The following is a 17,984-nucleotide window of genomic DNA, read 5'->3' as shown; positions in this document are numbered from 1 at the left end:
AAATGGATGGATGGATGGATGGATGGATGGATGGATGGATTAGTGGACGGAAAGATGGATGGATGGATAGATGGATGGATAGATTGGTGGGCGGATGGATGGATGGAGTGGTGGATGGATGGATGAATGGAGTAGTGCACGGATGGAAAGATGGAGTGGTGGGCATATGGATAAGTGGGTGGATGGATGGATGGATGGATGGATTGATAGATGGATTGCTGGATGGATGGATGGATGGATTCATTGGTGGACAGATGGATGGATGGATGGACTGGTGGTCGGATGGATGGATGGATGGTTTGGTGGATGTATTGCTGGTCGGATGAAATGGTGGGCAGATGGAAGGATGAATGGATGGAGTAGTTGGCAGATGGATGGGTGGATGGATAGATGGATGGTTGCAGTGGTAGGCAGATGGATGAATGGGTAGGCGGATGGATGGATTGGTTGGCAGATGGAGTGGTGGGCAGATGGATGGATGGATAGATGGATGGATGGATTTGTGGTTGGATTGAATGGTGGGAAGATGGAAGAATGAATGGATGGAGTGGTGGGCGGATGGATGGATGGATGGATGGATGAATTGATGGACGCATGGATGGAATAGTGGACGGATAGATGGATGGATGGATGGATGGATGGATGGATGGATGGATGGATGGATGGATGGAGTGATGGGTTGATGTATGGGTGGATGGATGGATAAATTGATGGATGGATGGATGGATGGATGGATGGATGGATGGATGGATGGATTGGTGGATGGATGGATGGATGGATGGATGGATGGATGGATTGGTGGGCGGATGGATTGGTGAACAGAGGGATGGATAGATGGATGGAGTGGTGGACGGATGGATGGATGGATTGGTGGGCGAATTGGATGGATGGATGGATGGATGGATGGATGGATGGATGGATTGGTGGTTCGATGGATGGATGGATGGATTGGTGGGAGAATTGATTGGTGAATAGAGGGATGGATGGATGGATGGAGTGGTGGATGGATGGATGGATGGGTGGGTGGATAGATGGATGGATGGATTGGTGGGTGATGGATAGATTGGTGGGCAGATGGATGGATGGGTGGGTGGGTGGATGAATGGATGGATGCATTGGGGGCAGATGGATTGATGGATGGAGTGGTGGGCAGATGGATGGATGGATGGATTGGTGAGGGGATGATGGATAGATGGATGGGTGGATGGATGGATGGATTGGTGGGCGGATTGATTGGTGAACAAAGGGAGGGATTGATGGATGGATGGATGGATGGATGGAGTGGTGGACGGATATATAGACGGATGGAGTGCTGGACAGATGGATGGATGGGTGGATGCATGGATGGATGGATGGATGGATTGATGAGGGGATGATGGATGGAGTGGTGGGTAGATGGATGGATGGGTGGGTAGGCGGATGGATGAATGAATGGATGGATGGATTGGTAGGCATGGATGGATGGATGGATGGATGGATGGATGGATGGATGGATGGATTGGTGGGCAGATGGATGGATGGATGGATGGATGGATGGAGTGGTGGACAGACGGATGGATGGATGGAGAGAGTGGTGGACAGATGGATGGAGTGGTGGGCGAATGGATGGTGGGTGAATGGAAGTATTAATGGATGGAGTGGTGTGCAGATAGATGGGCGGATGGATCAATGGTGGATGGAGTGGTTGACGGATGGATGGATGTGGTGGATGGATGGATGGATGGATTGATGTATTGGTGGGCGGATGGAATGGTGGGCAGATGGCTGGATGGATGGCTTGATTGGTGGACAGATGGCTGGATGGATGGATGGATGGATGGATAGATGGACGGATGGATTGGTGGGGGAATGGAGGGTGGGCGAATGATGGATGGATGGATGGATGGACTGGTGGACAGATGAATGGATGGATGGAATGATGGGCAGATGGCTGGAGTGGTGGGCGACTGAATGGATGGATGGATTGGTGGACGGACGGACGGATGGATGGATGGATGGATGGATTGGTGGATGGATTGGTGGGCAATGGATTGAGTCATGGGCAGATGGATGGATGGATGGAGTGGTGGGCAGATAGATGGGTGGGTGGATGGATGGATGGATGGATGGATGGATGGATGGATGGATGAAGGATGGATGGATTGGTGGGCAGATGGATGGATGGATGGATGGATGGAGTGGTGGATGGATGGATGGATGGATGGATGGATTGGTGGATGGATGGATGGATGGATGGAGTAGTGCACGGATGGAAAGATGGAGTGGTGGGCATATGGATAGGTGGGTGGATGGATGAATGGATGGATTCATTGGTGGACAGATGGATGAATGGATGGACTGGTGGTCGGATGGATTGATGGGTGGATGGATGGATTGGTGGATGGATTGCTGGTCGGATGAAATGGGCGGATGGAAGGATGAATGCATGGTGTGGTGGGTGGATGGATGGATGGATGGATTGGTGGGCAGATGGGATGGCTGGCGGATGGAAGGATGAATGGATGGAGTAGTTGGCAGATGGATTGGTGAATGGATAGATCCGGGGTCCCCAAACTATGGCCCGCGGGCCACATGCGGCCCCCTGAGGCCGTTTATCCAGCCCCCGGCGCACTTCCGGAAGGGGCACCTCTTTCATTGGTGGTCAGTTAGAGGAGCATAGTTCCCATTGAAATACTGGTCAGTTTGTTGATTTAAATTTACTTGTTCTTTATTTTAAATATTGTATTTGTTCCCGTTTTGTTTTTTTACTTTAAAATAAGATATGTGCAGTGTGCATAGGGATTTGTTCATAGTTTTTTTTTATAGTCTGGCCCTCCAACGGTCTGAGGGACAGTGAACTGGCCACCTGTGTAAAAATTTTGGGGACCCCTGGGATAGATGAATGGTTGCAGTGGTAGGCAGATGGATGAATGGGTAGGCAGATGGATGGATGGATGGATTGGTTGGCAGATGGATGGATGGATAGATGGATGGATGGATTTGTGGTTGGATTGAATGGTGGGAGAATGGAAGAATGAATGGATGGAGTGGTGGGCGGATGGATGGATGGATGGATGGATGGATGGATGGATGGATGGATGGATGGATGGATGAATTGGTGGGTGGAGTGGTGGGTGGATGGATGGATAGATGGATGATTTGTTGGAGGATGGAGTGCTGGGCAGATGGATGGATGGATGGAAGGATTGGTGGGTGGTTGGAATGTTGTTCGGATGGAAGTATGAAAGGATGGATGGATGGATTGGTGGATGGAGTGGTGGACGGATGGATGGATGGAGTGGTGGGCAGATAGAGTGATGGCTAGCTGGATGGATGGATGGATGGAGTGGTGGGAAGATCGATGGGTTGGTGCTTGAATGGATCAATTAATTGGTGGACAATGGATGGATGGATGGATGGATGGAGTGGTGGACGGATGGATGGATAGATTGGTGGACGGATGGATGGATGGATGGATGGATGGATGGAGTTCTGGACGGATGGATGGATGGATGGAAGGATTGGTGGGCGGTTGGAATAGTGCTCGGATGGAAGTATGAATGGATGGATGGAGTGGTGGGTGGATGGATGGATGGATGGATAGATGGAGTGATGGGTGGATGGATGGATGATGGATTGGTGGGTGAATCGGATGGATGGATGGATGGATGGATGGAGTGGTGGACGGATGGATGGATGGATAGATGGAGTGGTGGGCAGATGGATGGGTGGGCAGGTGGATGGATGGGTGGATGGATGGATGAATTGATTGCTGGGCAGTTGGATGAATGCATGGATGAATGGATGGATTGGTGGACGGATGCATAAATGAATGGATGGATGGATTGGCGGATGGAGTGGTGGGAAGATGGATGGATGGATGGATTGGTGGATGGATGGATGGAGTGGTGGATGGACAGATGGATAGATGGAGTAGTGGGCCAATGAATGGACGGGTGGATGGATGGATGGATGGATGGATGGATGGATGGGTGGATGGGTGGATGGATGGATGGATGGATTAGTGAGCGGATGGATGGGTTGTTGGATACAGTGGTGGGCAGATGGGTGGGCAGATGAATGGATGGATGGATTGGTGGGTGATGAATGGAATGGTGGGCAGATGGATGATGGATCAATGGATGGATGGATGAATGGATTGATTGGTAGGCGGATGGATGGATAGATGCAGTGGTGGGCAGATTTACAGATGGATGGTTAGATGGATTGGTGGACGTATAGATGGATTGGTGGACGTATGGATGGATGGATGGAGTGGTGGCCGGATGGATAGATGAAGTGGTGGGCAGATGGATGGATGGGTGGATGAATGGATGAATGGATGGAGTGGTGGGCAATTGGATGGATGGATGTACGGACGGATGGAGTGGTGGGCAGCTGGGTGGATGGATGGATTGGTGGGCGGATGGATGGAGCTGTGGGCCGATGGATGGATAGGTGGGTGGATGGATGGATGGAGTGATGGGTGGATGGGTGGGCAGATGGGTAAACTGGTTGACGGATGGATGGGTGCGCAGATGAGTGGATGGTGGAGAGGAACATGTGTAAAGAGGGTTTTTGGTGGTTTGGGGAGGGTCCTGGCCTCCTAGGTGTCTTCTCTGCCATCACTTGCTCCCAGAGATCAGCTTTCGAGCAGGGATTACTATGTTGGTGGACAGTGGTAGGTTCTTGTTATTAATATTCTAAGTATTGCTAATAATAATTGCTCACATGTTCCCAGTAATTTAGTCTGTGGAGCACTTCCATGCACCTCCTTTGACTCAGTCATCACCATAACTCTTTAGGGTACTCTCTCCTTTTTCCAAATGAGACGACTGAGACCAGAGGGCTTTCTGTGATGGGGCCATGGTCCCTGAGGAAGGGCTGGGAAAAGGCTCTGCTTTCTCTGCTGCACCCTGACTCTGCCTATCTCCTCCCAGGCTTTTTCTCCCCCTTTGGCTGCTGACATTTCTCACTCGGAGTCAGTCACTGGCAATGTGCCTGCCGGATCTTCCTCTCAGCCCATTTGCCCGGGGAACTTCAAGGAGAGAGGGAGCCTCCATGTTTCCTGCCCACCCCTGACTGGATAAGACAGAGCCCAGCCTGCTTCTCGGAGAACCATGTTCTTCAGGGGAGGGGGTGCCCTATCCCCAAACTCCCCAGTCCCTGCCTGGGCAGGGTGGCAAGAGCAGAACCCTAGAGTCAAAAGTTTTGCCTATGAATTCTCTCTGGACCATACTAGCTGGGCCTCAGTCTCTCTATCTGTGAAGTGGGGTACTCTGATACCACACCATAGAATGATCATGGGGTTCAAATAACAGGGAAGGCCTGAGCGAGTGGCTGTGTGGGCGGGGGACCGTAGATGTGGTCAGAACAGGCTGGACTTCAGTGGAAATCCTCACTGTATCGCTCAGGGGATGTGGGGCCTGAGGCCAAGCACTCCACTTCTCTGGGCTCCACTGCCTGGGCCGTGTGATGCGGATAGCAGACCGACCTTGACCTTGCGGGAGTGTCGCAGGGCCTCACTCCCCCCAAGTGTGGTCAGCAGCCCACGGGAGGACGGGAGGTGGGACAAACAGCTACTGACATTTTAACTAGAAGATCACTTTTTATTATGTTTAGAAAAAAATGTATAAAAGATCACACCAAAATAATTTCGTAGACAATAATCCTTAGAACTACGCTAGCCCTGCATCCTCACTGACATGTAGAGGAGAAATGGAGCGCGTGAAGAAAAATGTTACGTAAACAACAGTCCCAACAGCGTGCAGGAGGGTGGGACCCGGGGTGGTCTGGGGAGGGGTCTGGCACAGTTCTGCCAGGTGCTAGGAAAGGACGCAGATACTGACCAAACCCAGGCCCTGGTCCTGGACTGGGTCTTGTACTGACAGGGGAAAAAAAGTTATAAAAGACATTATTGGGTCCAGTGAAAAATTAGAATACAGATTGATTCGATACAAGTATGGTATCAATGTTAAGTTCTAGATGGAGACCTGTGCCGTGCTTACGTCAGAGACACCCGTCCTTAGGGAATACACGGGCGTATCTGGGGACAAAGGGCCACACTGCACGTGACATAACTGTAATTCAGAAAACCTGTGCGTGCACGCGTGCGTGCATAGATAGGCATACGTGTATATACGCATGCGTGTGGAGAAGTGATGGACCGAGAGAGAGTAAGTGACAAAGAACACGGGGCCGGTAGGAGCTTCTGCATGTGCAATGGGCGTTCTCTCTACTGTTTATATTTCTGCAACTTGTGTAAGTTTGAAGTTATTTGCACATAAAAAGTAACAGGAAATGCAAGTAATACTGGCCAAGTTCAGAGCCCAGTGCCCAGCCGGCCATGGAGACACTCGGCAAACCCTCTGGCCTCCCCTTCTCTCCTGCCCAGCGTGGAGACTGTGAACGACGGGCAGTTTCACAGCGTGGAGCTGGTGATGCTGAACCAGACCCTGAACCTGGTGGTGGACAAGGGGGCCCCCAAGAGCCTGGGGAAGCTCCAGAAGCAGCCGGCAGTTAGCACCAACAGCCCCCTCTACCTTGGAGGTAAGGCTCCTGCCACCCCGACTGCGTCCACCTGTCACCCACCTTCTGTGCTGCACGCAGGCCCTCTGGCCGGGGTTCCCTGTTCTCGTCTAGGCACCCACTGCCAGAGTCAATGTGGAAGGCTTCCTGGAGAAAGTGATGTCCAAGCTGATCCCCGAAGGGTGAACAGCTAACCAGGGCAGGGCTCCTTCCAAGAACTACAAGTGGTTCAGGCGGGGTGGCCGGGGAGGCGGAGGTGGAATGGGGAAGGAGGAGGTGAGGCTGGGTCCAGGCCCCTCAGTCTGTGATGCACGCAGCCTCTCTCCCCGAGCAGACCCCCAGGGTACCGCTGGTCGAGGATGCGCCCACCCCAGCTCCTCTCCCACACTCTAGCTCTCCTGCCTGTGGGCATGTGACACCAGCGGAGGCCGTGGGGACAGCCGTGGACATGCACCGTCCACCCCTGCCTGGGGGCGGTCCTCCATCTCGCCAAGGTGGCTACCCAGCTGTGGGTGGCCGGATCTTTCTTCCTAGAGAAACCTGAAATATAGATTCTTATGGGATATTTTCTGTATTTAAATAATGGCAGCAAATAGCAGTTTTTCGGTCACAGTGCAGGGCGAGGGTGCGTGTCGCTGCGTGGACCAGGTCCCAGGGTCGGGCCCTTTTCCTCCATGGGGACGGTCTGGGCTGGCGGGCAAGGCGGGCAGGGCCTTCAGGCCGCGGTCTGGCGCCCCTCCCACAGGCATCCCCACGTCCACGGGCCTGTCGGCCCTGCGCCAGGGCGCGGACCGGCCGCGGGGCGGCTTCCACGGCTGCATCCACGAGGTGCGCATCAACAACGAGCTGCAGGACTTCAAGGCGCTCCCGCCGCAGTCCCTGGGGGTCTCGCCCGGCTGCAAGTCCTGCACCGTGTGCAAGCATGGCCTGTGCCGCGCGCTGGAGAAGGACAGCGTGGTCTGCGAGTGCCACCCTGGCTGGGCCGGCCCGCTGTGTGACCAGGAGGCCCTGGACCCCTGCCTGGGCCACAGGTCAGTGCCCCCCCGGCAGGGCTCCCCGCTCAGCCCCCAGCATAGACTTGGGCCCTGCCAGCAGCTAGAGGGACTGTGGTCAGACTGCAGGCAGGACCTGCACAAGTGTGGCTGCTGAGAAGGGCCAGCGCTTACGCAAACAACAGGCCCAGCTCAGCGGCATCAGGGTGCCCAGCTTCTGATTTGCAGCCTCCCTGCAAATCAGAAAAAGGCGCCCGTGGGCACGTGGAGGGGGGCAGTCAGCCCAGACTCAGCTGCGCCGCCAGCAGGAGCCAGAGCGAGGCGCCAGGTGTGTGTGCCAGGTGCAGGATCACATTCCAGGGCTTCATCGTCCCTATTTGACAAACATTTACAGAGGACCTACTATGTGCCCCGCCCAGTGGTGAACAGGAGAGACCCAGAACCCCAGTGTTAGTTAATCCCAACGAGCCAGAAATCACACCGGAGCCGAGACTGGTGACTTAGCCAGCCGAACAAGGTGGGAAGTGACATTTTAAGTCAGAAACGAGGGACAGCTGTACAGGGTCGGTGTCTCCTGCGTAGCTCTTGAGTGTGTGTGCCTAGCTTGAGGACGTCCTCGTGCACCATGGCTCGCGCGTCACCCCAGGAGAGGCGATGCCCCTGCGTCGTCGGCATGATTAGAAGGTAGACTGAGCATCAGTGTGTCTATCCGCGTGGTGTGGAGAAGGTGGCTGATGGCAGGGGGCGGACCGGAGAGGGGCCGGTCAAAATGAGGGCACTGTGTGCCCAGCGAGTGGGAACTGCCCTGGTGGGGGGAGGGCGGCGGTGGGATTGTCGTTAGCGCTGTTAGCAAGTAAGACTGCAGGGCAGTTAGAACGCTCAGAGAAGGCTGTCTCCGTGCAGGGGCTTGTCCCTGAAACGCGTGCGTTCTGAGCCACGCACGTCGCAGTCACCGCTGGCAGCGGACACCGGCCAGTGTAGACACGTGGCGGAGTATCTAAGGGAAGGCTGACGCTGGGCCAGCGGAGGTCAGAGCATGGGATGAGACAGTCCCGGAGATCTGGGGCCCCAGCTGGGGGACAGACACCTCCAGCTGCGGGGACTTCCCCCGTTCCCCTCTCATCCCCTCCTCTGCCAACAGCTGCGACCACGGGAAATGCGTGACGGCCGGGACCTCCTACGTGTGCAAGTGTGCGGATGGCTACGGAGGGGCCCTGTGTGACCACAAAAATGACTCCGCCAGCGCCTGCTCCGCCTTCAAGTGTCACCACGGGCAGTGCCACGTCTCAGACCGAGGAGAGCCCCACTGCGTGTGCCAGCCGGGCTTCGGCGGGGAGCACTGCGAACAAGGTGGGGCGGGGAGCACTGCGAACAGGGTGGGGCTGCGCCGCCTGACCCCTCCCCTCCTCCCTCTGCTCCCAGCTTGTCTCCTCCTGTCCTCTCCCTACAGCTCCTGTCCTGTCCCCTCCTCTCCCTCCTTCCTGCTCTCCCTCCTTCCTCCTCTCCCTCCTTCCTCCTCTCCCTCCTTCCTCCTCTCCCTCCATCCTCCATCCCTTCTCCCTCCTTCTCCGCTCTCACGTCTCCAGCTCCCCACTTCTCTCCTCCCTTCCCTCTCCCTCGGCCCTGGCACCTGTCCCATTGCCCTCTTCCCCTCCAGCCTCACATCTCCCTCTCTTCTCCTCCATCACCCCTCTTCCTTCTCCAGTGTCTTCCCCCCACCTCTGTTCCTCCAGCTCACCTCACCTTCCCTTCTTCCCCACACCCTCTTCCCCTCCATCTCCAGTCCTCCTGTCCCTGTCCCTTCTCCCCAGTCTCCCTTCTTGTCCCCACTCCACCTCTCCTCTCCCCTCCTTCCCTTCCCCATTTCTGTCCTTCCCTCTTCCTCCTCGCCACTCCAGTCCTTGCTCTCCTCCCCCTCCCCCCCTCTTTCTCTCCCATCTCCCCTCTTCCTCCTCCAGTCTCCTCTGGATTCTCCCCTGTGCTTTCCCCTCCCCTTTCTCCAATCTGTCCCCCTCTCCCTCTTCCTTTCGCTCTTCTCCACTCTCCTCTTCCTTCTCCTCCCTTCTGTCTTTTCCACTCTCCTCTCCTCTCCCATCTGTCCACAACCTTCTCCCCTCTCCACCCTTCCCTCCCACTTCCCCTCATGCCTCCTCCTCCCCCTCCTGCTTTATTCTGCCATCTCGCCTCTCCTCCCCTCCCTCTCCCCCTCTTCTCCCCCTCTTCTCCCCCTCTTCTCCCCCTCTTCCCCTCCCCTTCTCTACTGTCCTCCCCTTCACCCAGTCTCCCACCTACTCACCTGTTCTTTCCAATAGGTCTATTTCTTCTCCCCTTTTCATTCTCCAGCCTTCCCTCTGCCTTCCTCTTCTCCCATCTCTCCCCCTCATTCTCCTTTCCTTTCTCCCCTCTCCCCTTTGTGTTCCTATTCCTCCTCCCACCTCCCCTCTCCCCTCCCTCTTCCCCCTCCCATCTGGCCTTGCTCCTCGCTCTTTTCCTCTATCTCCTCTTCCTCTGCCATGCCCCCTCTTCCCTCTCCCACCCCTCTCTCTGCTCCCCTCTTCCCACTCCCATTCCCTCTCTGCCTTCTCGGGACTCTCCCCTCTCTCCTCTCCGGTCTCCAGTCTTTGTTCAACCCTTTCTTCTCCTCCTTCTGCCCTCCCCGTTTCTCTCCTCTTCCTTCTTCTGCGTTCCTTTTCCACTCGGCTACAGTTCTTCCTTTTCACCCTTCTCCCATCTCTCCCCCTTCTCACCATCCTCCCTCCCCTGCTCTGCTCTGTCCTCCCTTTCACCCTCTCCTTTATCCCGGTCTCCTAAGGACTCTCCTTCCTTTTCCTCATTTCCTTCTGCATCCCATCCTCTCCCTTGACCTGTCCCTCTCTCCCTTCTCACACCTCTTTTCTTCCTTCTTTTATCTGCCCTCCCTCTTCGCCACACCTCTCATTCTTCTCCCTCTTCATTCTCCAACCTTTCCTCTTCACTCTTTCACTCTCCAGTCTCCTTCTCCCACTTTTTTCCAAACTCCTTTTCTCCCCTTAACCCTGCCATCTCCTCTTGTCCCGTTCCATCCTCCTCTCTCCTCCTCCTCCTCCCTTTTCAGCTTTTCGTTCTCCACATGCTTCTTTCTCCTCTGTCCTCATCCCTGTCCCCTCTCCTCCCCTCTGTCCTCACCCTTCTACCATCACTCTTCGGCCTTCTCTCCTTTTCCTTCTGGCCTGTCCCTGCCTTCCTTCTCCCCTCTGTCCACAACCCTGAACCCACAGCCACCGCCCCTGCCGGGTCTCCCCTCTTCTCACCACCTTCCCCTCCCTCCTTGTGTCTCCCCCTTTTCTACTCTTACTGGGTCCTCCCCTCACCTCTTTCCCTTATCCCGGTCTCCTAACAACTCTCCTGTTCTTTCCAAACTCTTTTTCCTTTCCAACATTTCCTTCCCTCCCTCCCCCACCCACCTGTCCTCTTCTCCACGCTCGTCTTCTTTCAGCCGTCTCTCCACTCCCTTCTCCCTCATCCTCTCCACCCACTCTCCACCCTCCATTGTCACCTCTCCTCTCCTCTCCCATCTCCCCCCACCCTCTCCCTTTTACACGTCCTTCTCCTGCAGCCGCTGGTCCTGTCTACACGCCCTCTGCCCTTTTCCTTCTCCTCAGGCTTTCTCCCTCCTCCCCTCGTTTCTCTCCTCTCCCTTCACACCTCTCTGCTCACACTGTCTCTTCACCCTTCTACCATCGTCCCTCTCATCTCTTCCCTCCCTCTCCCCTCATTCTCCCCTTCTCCCCATCCTGACTTCTCATTCCCGTCAACTCGTTCTCCCCTGCTTTCTCTGCCTTCTCCCCTTCCTCTACACTCCTCTCTCCTCCCCACCTTCTCTCCCTACACGTCTTCCTCTTCTCTCTCCCCCTCTCTGAAACCACCCGTTCTAACCAGCACCACCACTGCCTCACCTGGGAGCTTTTCCGAGATGCAACCTCAGGTCCCCACCTCCGATGTCAGAGCCCGTGGAGGGAATGCTGACTCCCCTCTGACGTCAGAGCCCGTGGAGAGAATGCTGACTCCCCTCCGACCTCAGAGCTTGTGGAGGGAATGCTTCCTCCCTCTGACGTCAGAGCCCGTGGAGGGAATGCTTCCTCCCCTCTGAGGTCAGAGCCCGTGGAGAGAATGCTGACTCCCCTCTGAGGTCAGAGCCCGTGGAGGGAATGCTGACTCCCCTCTGAGGTCAGAGCCCGTGGAGGAAATGTTTCCTCCCCTCTGACGTCAGAGCCTGTGGAGAGAATGCTGACTCCCCTCTGACGTCAGAGCCTGTGGAGGAAATGTTTCCTCCCCTCTGACGTCAGAGCCCGTGGAGGGAATGCTTCCTCCCCTCCGACGTCAGAGCCCGTGGAGGGAATGCTGACTCCCCTCTGACGTCAGAGCCCGTGGAGGGAATGCTTCCTCCCCTCTGACGTCAGAGCCCGTGGAGGGAATGCTGACTCCCCTCTGACGTCAGAGCCCGTGGAGGGAATGCTGCCTCCCTGCCCAGGTTCCTGGACAGCACGGGACTCGCTCACATTGTACACTCACTGAAAGACTAGTCTTCAAATCCGTATTTAAGGAAAACTTTATTGGTACATAGTGAAAGAATTTCAACTTAACAGAAAAACTGCCGGAACACCATCGTCCCATCAGCCAGCGGGTGGGTCCCACGGGTGGGTCCCACGGGTGGGTCCCACGGGTGGGTCCCACCCCGCCTACCTGCCCCCCACATTCGTGGGTGTTGGTCTGTCTGAATCCTCACACAAAATGATGTGGAGCTTAAAGTTCACGTCACATCACATTACTCACCTTAAGTTTTAAAATGCAGGAAGCCCTTCCTCGTTCACAGTTGCCACCGAGGCTCCTAATAGCCTGCGAGGTTCAGGAGGAGGAGAGACTGTCCCGTTTTCCCGATGGGGACTGAAGCCATGTGGCCCAGGGGCCTGGCTCAGGGACCAGTGCTGGCCTCAGGCGGGCTCCCGGTGCTGTGAGGACAGGAGAGGGGGCGTCGGGCAGGGCCCCTGGGTGCAGGGGGGGGTCATGCAGCATCAGCATCCCCCGCCCACCGGTTCTCGCTGGGACCTGTGGGACAGCGCGCCCCGGGCTCCTTGGCTCGGTCACCCCATTCCTCGTGTGGGTCTGAGCTCCAGCCTGTTTCCCAGAACGTCTGGCCCCTGGGCTGTGTGCTCCTGTAGGACCAGGAGGCTCCTCCCCGCTCCTCTCTCAGGCAGCATCCGCCTGTGGATGCCACAGCCCCGGGACAGGCGCCCACGGTGGTGGGGACCAACACGCTGGAGCCCTGCCCCAGCTAGAGCGGCCGGTGGTGTCCGGGTGTCTGCCCACCGCTCCAACGCAGGGGGCGCCCCGCCTAGCCAGACCTCCTGGTGTTCAAAGGAGCCAAAACCCAATCACTAGGTGAAATCTCCTGGTTCTTGCTTTTTAAAACTGGCGTTTGATTTGGATTATCAGCTTGTGTGGTGCAGTGTGTCAGAACACAGGAGTTAGCCTGGAGTCTGTCTGCTACTTGAAATGTGGTCTTTAAGTTCCTTGAAGGAAGGGGGGGGCGATATGGAGGGGAGGGGGAGAAGATGATAGGCAGGCGGGTGGGTGGGTGGGTGACAGGTAGATATGGATGGGCGAGTGGGTATGGGTGGGGTGGGGAGGTGCACAGAGGTGCCCCCCTGTAGCGTGGATGATGGGTGGATGAACGAAGGAATACATATGGTCTTGAGCTCAGAGCCGCCTACCCAGGAACTGCCCGTGGGTCCTCCCAGCCGTCCAAACCCTCGCGCCCTGACCTTACCTCTCTGCCCTCTGCAGAAAGCCCCTGCCAGGGGGAGGTCGTCCGTGAGGCCATCCGCCGCCAGAAAGGTTACGCCTTGTGTGCCACGGCCTCCAAGGTGCCCGTCATGGAGTGTCGCGGGGGCTGCGGGCCCCAGTGCTGCCAGCCCACGCGCAGCAAGCGGCGGAAATACGTCTTCCAGTGCGCGGACGGCTCCTCGTTCGTGGAGGAGGTGGAGAGACACTTAGAGTGCGGCTGCCGCGCGTGCGCCTGAGGCCACCTCGCCGCCAGACCCAGCGGGACAGCCACGGGGACGCCCCGGGCCTCGGAGTCAAGCAGGGGAAGCTGGAGAGGAAAAGAAGAAGAGAGTATTAAGTATATTGTAAAATAAACAAAAAAAAATAGAACTTATTTTTATTATGAAAAGTGACTATTTTCATCTTTTATTATATAAATATATCACACCATCTGAGTATATGTACCATATAGTGAGTTATTTTTACTGTTTTGTGTTGTGTATGTGTCGTGTTTTTATAAACAGCTGTTAAAAATTTTAAAGAGAAAAGATTAATAAAAGTGTTTTTAAACAAAAGGATAAGAATAACGACGCAAAAGGCCGTGTGCGGAAGGAGGAGGCAGCGTGTTTCTGGAACCTTCCTGGCAGGAGCCCCGCCCTGCTCGTGAGCTCAGGCAAAGGACAAAGGTGGGAAAGGCAAGACTGTCCTGTTTCTTCTCTAAACGTTTGAACGCCCAGGTTGCCGACGTCCAGGAACAGCCGTGGGGCACTGGCCTTGCCCAAGCCCCCCAGCATCTCTGCCCCGGGGTCCGCACCCACGCAGACCCTTCTCCTTCCCGGCCGGCCCCGGGTTCTGGCACCACACTGTCTGCACTCAGACACAGGCTTTGCCGGAACTTGAAACGGCTGCTCCTCCCCCGCCCCTGCCCAGGCACAGCGTCCTCTGGGTGAGGGAAGGAAGACAGGAAGACGGCCATGCTGTCCCCTCAGGCAGGGCCACCAGCCCTTCCTCTGAGACGTCTGCCCCGCTCCTCTCTCCCTCCCTCCCTCCCTCCGTGCCTGCCTGGTCTGTCCATCGATGTCACCTTGGAATGTGGCCCTAGATGGGCAGGAGGCCAGGAGCCAAGCCTCCTCACAGGCCTGGTAGGAGTCTGATTCTGGAAAGTTCTTGGAGGCTCTTTCTATGGGCACTCAGGCTTACACTGCCTCTGTGGGCCACCATCATAATGACCAAGCCCCTGAGCAGATGCTCAGTCTCCACTGCCTCTCGGCACTGTCCCTCAGGGCAGGAAACGGGCCTCTCCCCGGCTCTGAAACCTGCCTGAAGCCACACATCCAGGCAGAGGAGCCAGGCTGGGCGCCCAGACGCAAAGCTCCGTGTTCTTTCTCCAGAATGGCGTGGACCCAGGAGACGGGCAGGTTAAGTTCACCAGGAAGCCCTACCAGAGGAGGAAAGAAAGGTTTTCCCTTTTTTTCCTGCTCTTGTTCTGTCTTGGTCATTCCTTACTCCGCGTCCCTAGTATCCAGAGCGGTTCTAGACAGAGGGTCTTATGTATCAGGGAACGTGAGCAAAGGCAGCCAGCTCCACCTAGACTCCAGTCCGAGAACTGCCCGCCTCCCCTGAAGGGAGCCTGCCCCCACCCCGGCCTTCCTCCACCCTCAGCTGCCCCTGCCACCTTCCCGGCTCAGCCACTCACACCAACTGCCTGTCTCCAAGGGCCCCCACTCCGCCCCCAGAACCCCCCCGCAGAGGGTCAGGGAAGAGCATGGGCCTCCCAGCTCTGAGGGTCTGTAGATGAGCCTCGTGGTTCTGGGAGGACCGATGGTGGACCAAAGGCTCAGGGTCTCCAGAGCAGACACAGGAAGGGAAGGAAGATGGGGGAGCACAAGGCAAGGGGCAGATAAGGGGCGGACGGAGGGAGGAAGGACAACAGGAGCAGAGATAGGAAGGAAGAACGCAGTGGAACAATTTATGTAAAAATATGCACGTTCATGATGTTCCAGGTACTTACTGCACCTTGTTTCAAATGTTAACAGTGAGATTTACTTGGGATTTCCTACATTATATGTCAGATGCTATTCTAATTTTGTTTTTCTATTTAACTCTGGACTCTGTGGTAGAGACATTACCAGCCCATTTTACAGTGGAGTAAACTGAGTCATGGAGAAGTGCGGGAACTTGCACAAGAGCAGGTGCCTAACTGCCGGGCCAGGATTTGGGCCCAGGCCGCCTGACTCCAGAGCTTCCTCCCCGCGACAAGGAAACAGGTCCTGCCTTTAAGGACCCTACTGTCTGGGCAGAAAAACAACTGTGCAAAAGAACAGTTTCCTGATTATACAGAATCCCTAACGGGAGTGTGAACAAGGGGCGTAGCTGCCCAGAGGACCGAGTTTCCAATCCGGGCCTTCAAGGACAAACGGGAGTTCACCAGGGGACAACGGGAAAGGAAGCTGAACTTTCCAGGGAACAGCCTGTTAAAAAGCAGCGAAATACGGAAAGGCCTGGTGTCTCTGGGGGCAGTCAGGGGTCTGGGGTGGCAGGAGGGGGGGACGCACACCGGGGAACAGAGAGAAGTGGGTGGCATGAAGGCAGGCTCTCCATAACGAGCCACAGTGACAAGGTGACAGTGAGAGCATGGGCCCAGAGGGGCTTGAGCGGGGGAATAGCAACCACAGTTTTAGGACAAGAACTGGTGGCAGAGTACACAGAGTCCTAGAGGAGGAGACGGGGCTCTGTACCCAGAATGGCTTTGGGGGCTCCCAGTCGTTCACTTTAGTTTGCTGTGAATGACAATGCTGATTTCCAGGTGGGTCACAAGTCTGCAGTAGCTCAGAGTGCCATCCTGAAGGGGTCTCCCGGGGTCTGCCCACTCCCCTCCCACCCCCCATGCCCACCAGCCAACCCTCCCCAGACAGATGGAGCTGAGCCTTGTTCCACCTGCCCCAGTCCTCGCTAGCCTCTCCCCAGGCGGCCCAGAGCCCATCAGCCCCGCCCAGGGCCCCTGGCTTTCTGCCTCCCCAAGGAACCCAAGATCCCCCCCCCCTCTGCCAGTTCCCCCCTGGGCCCACCCTGAGTCCAGCCACAGTCAGCCAAGCCAGCCTTCTTCCCCTCAGCGTGGCCTGGGGGTGATTTCGAGCCTTCCCTTCAATTGTGGAAGCCCTAACTCTACAAAGTGCCGAATGCAAGACCATTAAAAATATCCACCACGCCCCAAATGAAGTTTCTCTAACAAATGGACATTAGAATTCTCTTCTCTGAACAGCCAAATTCTAGAAACAGGAAGTCGCACAGGGCAGGAAGAGTTCAGCTGGGTAATTTCCACTCTTAATGGGTCAGTGCTTGTGTTGGGGACGGACGCACGGGCAGACGGGGCTCTGTCTCCTCCTGAGCGGGGCTCCGGGAAAGGGGAAGGGACGGTCCTTTCTTTTCTTGACTCAGTCAAGGGGCCCTAAAATGACTGAGGAGGTGATGTATGTAAAAGCTCTGTAAAGTGTAAATAAAGGCCTGGGATGTAAGGTGCTGCGGTTATTATTACTGTTGTTGTTGCTGTTATTGATGATGTGCCGAAAGGTCTTTTGTGTAAGATGGCTTTGCCTTTTCAGTCTCGTAGGCTGGAACTCAGGTCTGACACTTCAGAAAGATGACAGAGAGGAGGACAAGGAGGACGGGGACAAGGAAAGGAAGGGCCGTCTCCCAGGGCACGAGAGAGAGGAGGAAATCCCCCCCGGATGACCCTGGGGGGGGGGGGGACTCAGGAGTGACCAGGACAGGGAATGAGCTAATCTTGCCCTTCCCCACATACGGCTCCACCCCTGGGAGAACCCTGAGGCTGAGCCGTCACCACTGCCTTTGCTGGGAGCAGAGGTCCCCAGTGTGAACGGACCCGCCCCTCAAAAAACTCCCAGGGCCCCAGATATCGGAGCTGAAGGAAGCTGAGGGGTGGGTCCCTGGTTGGTGGGGAAACAGACCCAGAGAAACGGAGTGGCTAGACCAGAGAGCACAGTCATCCAGCCATTTAACGCCAGAGGCAGGAGCAGACCCCGCTGTCTAGCCCACAGTGGGCATCCAGGCAGAGGGCAGCTTGGGATAGACCCTCCAGCCCCTGCTGGGGGGCCAGGGAAGCACCCCTGCCTCCCCCCCCCAACCTGCTCCTGGACACGCAGACGGCTGGGAAGCCCGCGCTCCATCTGGCTTGGTGGCGCTTAGTCACATTTCCCACCCAGGGTTAGAGGCGCCAAGGGAACACCTGGGGAGGCTTGGTGACAGATGCCAGCTAGCCAGGACCAGCAGAGACAGAAACGGACATTTGGCAAAGCTTACTGCTCTGATAATAGGTTCTATGAGGAAAAACATTAACATGTTTTCAAACACAATGTAATAGTGCCACTTTTCCCCAGGACAGGATAAAAAAAATGTGTTGTTTTTTTCCCAACAGACTGTCATATTCTGATGTCATTAAAATAAATGGATGAGTCACAGGAGAGCTCTCGGATGCTCCTGTGAACACCGTCACCTCAGTCCTGCTCTGTGGTGTGTGTTATTTTTTTTTAAATAAATTTTTATTAATGTTAATGGGGTGACATTAATAAATCAGGGTACATATATTCAAAGAAAACATGTCTAGATTATCTTGTCATTAAATTATGTTGCATACCCCTCGCCCAGAGTCAGATTGTCCTCCGT

The 17,984-nt window shown here is 55.7% G+C and overlaps 1 protein-coding gene across 3 annotated transcripts in view; it reads left to right on the top strand.

Moving 5' to 3' along the window:
• The window catches only part of SLIT3 (slit guidance ligand 3), a 616,611-nt gene extending 598,847 nt beyond the window's left edge, over window positions 1-17,764 (top strand). For 2 of the 3 annotated variants that reach the window (XM_066342686.1, XM_066342687.1), the window contains exons 33-36: window positions 6,374-6,528; window positions 7,253-7,538; window positions 8,641-8,849; window positions 13,323-17,764. In XM_066342686.1, coding sequence (XP_066198783.1) covers window positions 6,374-6,528; window positions 7,253-7,538; window positions 8,641-8,849; window positions 13,323-13,558 — 886 coding nt within the window. In that variant the 3' untranslated portion in view covers window positions 13,559-17,764. The remainder of the gene's footprint in view (window positions 1-6,373; window positions 6,529-7,252; window positions 7,539-8,640; window positions 8,850-13,322) is intronic. The other variant, XR_010746197.1, reaches the window with a different exon arrangement.
• The last annotated feature ends 220 nt before the right edge of the window (window positions 17,765-17,984 follow it).

This window comes from Saccopteryx leptura, chromosome 6 (genome assembly GCF_036850995.1).
Source record: "Saccopteryx leptura isolate mSacLep1 chromosome 6, mSacLep1_pri_phased_curated, whole genome shotgun sequence".
Lineage (NCBI taxonomy): Eukaryota > Metazoa > Chordata > Mammalia > Chiroptera > Emballonuridae > Saccopteryx > Saccopteryx leptura.
This window is presented reverse-complemented; position numbering and strand designations above follow the sequence as displayed.